Raw genomic sequence first — 3634 nt, 5'->3', positions numbered from 1 at the left:
CCCTTGTGGTTTCTTCTGAAGTGTATTTATAGAGTAATACATGCTTTCCACTATTATTTGTGGGAGTAATTAAACAAATGTATTTTATTCTCTACCACCACCCCAACCATAGTATTTGTTTTTCTCTGTATAGCTTCATATATAAATTCATTTTTCTTGGCCAAAAATAATCAGAGCGGTAAACAGGTTAACCTTGTTTTTCACAATGGCTTCAATACCACTTTATCTCTGTTTGGATTATCTCAGCTTTTGCAGCTTAGTATCATATTTACCTTCTTTAAGGTATGACAGTAGAGGCAATAATTGATCTGGTGACCAGATCTTTCTCTTCCTCTGTCACTTACACCTGACAAACCAGTAGCGTATAACAGAAATTCATGATATTGTCCTGTAAGAGCCTTATCACATTGTGGTCCTGAGGTTTACTCTGTATCTCCATATCCAAATCTTATTCATGCTATCTAGCTCTTTCCAGACAATGTTTTGATTCTCCTGCATATCTTTGCATCAGCAACATGTTTGTAAAATGTTCCTTCTATTCCAAAATCATTCATGAAAATGTTAATCAGTCTAAGATGGGTCTGGAAGCATATGTCCTCATCCCCTTACCCATTTTAAAAGCTTCTCTTTCAATGCAACCCACTCTCTCCATTTAGAAATGTCCTTCCCACATTTACATATCCTGCACAAATCTCAACAATTTTCAGTATTCTGAAATACTTGGTATTTTACTAAGGTTGGCATAACTAAATAATTTTTTTTTGGTCTCTGTGTTAACAGTATCTTAAATACAGATGCTCCACTTGCTATTTTTAGTTCAGATGATACTGTTCAAATTTGAAAGCCCTTGCTACCAGTCATCTGTGATTTTAGAAGCTACTGGCTTCCTTGGATATTTTTCATACTCTAAGATATAATTTTCAGGATTCCCAACTTGAAGGCAAACTAAAATGAAATAATTCCTTTTCCATACCCTCATCCCCATTAATCATCTTTCTTCACCCCTCATATTCAACATCTTTCTCCATTTTCATTAAGGAAATTAAGATTCATCTACATTACATAATAAAAAATTCTATCATAATGCTGAAAGACAGTATTCAGGGGAAGAAAAGCTCCATCTGTCATAAAACTTGCAATAAAGCTATATATACAGTTTTGTGTTATTTTAATGCAAATTTAAAACCCAAGCTATACAGACAACATTGCACATGATAAACCAGACTTCAGTTGGCCAGCCTACAACTGCATCAGCATGAACTTTATACCTGAAGCTCACTATATATGCCAAAAATGTAAATGCAGGGCTTGTTCTCACAGGCTTCGGAGAAACTGTAACAAGTAACACACCTCCTGCCTCTTTTTATGAAGAAAGTCACAGAGGATTTCCCTTTGGAGGATTCCTTTTCCACCCTACCCTCAGCGTGGAATGAATACTCTATGGAGCCTAGACTGTATTTATAATATTCCCTGAAGTAGAACTGAATCTTATTCTGGAATAGTCTGGAAAAGTCTTTAGCAGTGACATATTTAAGCCCCATGCACTTGGGGTTCTACAGAATCTGATGTAAGAGGATCAGCTGCACTCACTCCGTGTTTAGCTGAGCTCAGAAGAAATGCTATTTTATCATATTTTAATATCTTCATCCTACTTTTATTTATCTTTTTTCTTTATAATAAACACAGAAAGTATACACAGACAACTGGCAAGTTCACTGTGCATGTATGTAGCAATCCAAGAGAAGTCCTCCTTTAAAAAAGAGGTGCCATCTAGGGAGATATCTGGTTTTCCTCTACCAATGCTACATTTCAGGGGATGGGAAAAACAAAACCAAAATGAAAAAGAAGACAATGACCTTACCTTTCCTACATACTGAGGATCTGGTCCCATGTGTTCTTCTAAAACAAAGAACTGATTCCACACCCATCCACGCTTGGGACGATGATGCACTTCTGTTTCGCCTTCTACGTGTTTGGTTTGATTTCTAGTCACCTTGATGGAGCCATGGTGAGCAGCTCCATAACACCTCTGCACAAAACAGAGACAAACTAGGACTGGGCAGATACAAGATGTACTTGTAATTCTCATGGTAGGATAAGCTTCCTGTTCAAGGTTTTCTTTCTCTTGTCTTTTTCAGCTGTAATCCTTTAATGAGTTCCCGAGACAGAAGGTGAAGCCTGGTTCAGAAATACAGTCCAAAATGGGGTTTTCTCCTTGTTCATGGTTTAGCTGCCCATTTGGGAAAGCTCAAATTATATTTACATTATGAAAGGCTGACTGGAAAAATTGATATTTCTTCTGAGGTCTTCACAATAGAGTTCCACAGCCGACCTTTTTTTTTTGACTACCCCACTCGTCCATTGTCTATCTAATACGGAAAGAAAAGAAAGCCACTTACTCTTCATTAAAACCAGCAATTTTCAGGTTTCTGACCTTAGATTACACTCACAGCTGTACTAACCAGTCTCTCAAAGACTCCCATTGTAACTAAAATTTCTTTTCCATCCTTCCTGTAAAAGTGTTTTCAGGTTGTTTTTATTAAAATACCTTAAGAATTAACATGGCTCTTCCAAGCTATGAAAACATACACATTATTAAAAACTAGATGATTCAGGACAGTTCCTTTGGCCTTTACCTGCAAATCACTGACCTGGTCTAGCAATAAAATAAAATCACTGCTACAGTGCCATTAGATAGATAGTGATTGGTAGTTCATTTCACATGAGTTCTTGATCTTCCATACACCACACAGAGATTCAACATGGTGAAAAATACCAAGGGTATGATGGGTTTTGAAAGAAAGCCTCCAAAATGGGCTTTGAGGATTCTGAGCCAATATTAGAGCATACTGACAGGAACTTTCAGTCAAAATGTGCACTTTTATTCCCTGTGCTTTACATAAATTCCAACCAATATTATACTGGAACCTCACAAAATTATTTCATACTGACAGAAAATTCAGGTACTGTTGTTTAGATGATCAGTATTATTTTAATAAAAGCATCTAATATTTTCTCAGCCTCAAAAAGGAAAATGTAACCTTTTATACTACAATAGTAAAATGTGAAAACCTGCACGGAAGTTGATGTAGTGCTTAAAGCAAAGTACCTTGAAAGAAATAAACTAACTCTTCAACCTCAGAGAAATAATTATCCTAAGGTAGCCATTTGTTCGGTTAGCTGAAGATAACAAAGAACAGTCAATCAGGAGTCTCAAAATATGCAACTAAATCTACAAAAATTAGAACTGCCTTCCAATATTGGCTTTGTTTGAGTATCATAAAGCCATTACAAGTTATGTAAACAGAAACGCAATGAAACTAATTTTGTTTCTAAGTTTCATGGGAACCCAACAGAAAAACTCAAAATCTCTAAAGAAGAACCAAACAAGAAATTAGAAATTAGATGGAAAAATACTGCAGTGGAAGGAAGCTCATCAACCGTCTTTCGGCTGCAGATTTTTTTCCCTTATGCTTCTTTCATATCCATAATAATACTGGAAGCCCAACCATACTTTCTTCTGTATTAATCTAAGTACAGTTTCTCATCAGAATAATGAAAGAATACTCCAAGACTGTTGTACATTAAAAATACTCAGAAATGACATATTTTCCATTGCTATTACTCAGTTCAG

The 3634-nt window shown here is 35.9% G+C and overlaps 1 protein-coding gene across 1 annotated transcript in view; it reads right to left on the bottom strand.

Annotated features, from left to right (window-relative positions):
* CDH18 (cadherin 18, type 2) overlaps positions 1-2180 on the bottom strand; it is a 196852-nt gene extending 194672 nt beyond the window's left edge. Inside the window, exon 1 of the mRNA XM_009321654.1 lies at positions 1862-2180. Within this exon, the coding sequence (XP_009319929.1) occupies positions 1862-2089 (228 nt within the window). The 5' untranslated portion in view covers positions 2090-2180. The remainder of the gene's footprint in view (positions 1-1861) is intronic.
* Positions 2181-3634: the final 1454 nt, after the last annotated feature.

The sequence above is a fragment of the Pygoscelis adeliae genome, unplaced genomic scaffold (assembly GCF_000699105.1).
Source record: "Pygoscelis adeliae isolate BGI_AS28 unplaced genomic scaffold, ASM69910v1 Scaffold23, whole genome shotgun sequence".
Classification (NCBI taxonomy): Eukaryota; Metazoa; Chordata; class Aves; order Sphenisciformes; family Spheniscidae; genus Pygoscelis; species Pygoscelis adeliae.
Note: the sequence above shows the minus strand (reverse complement) of the source record. Positions and strands in the feature narration are given on the sequence as shown.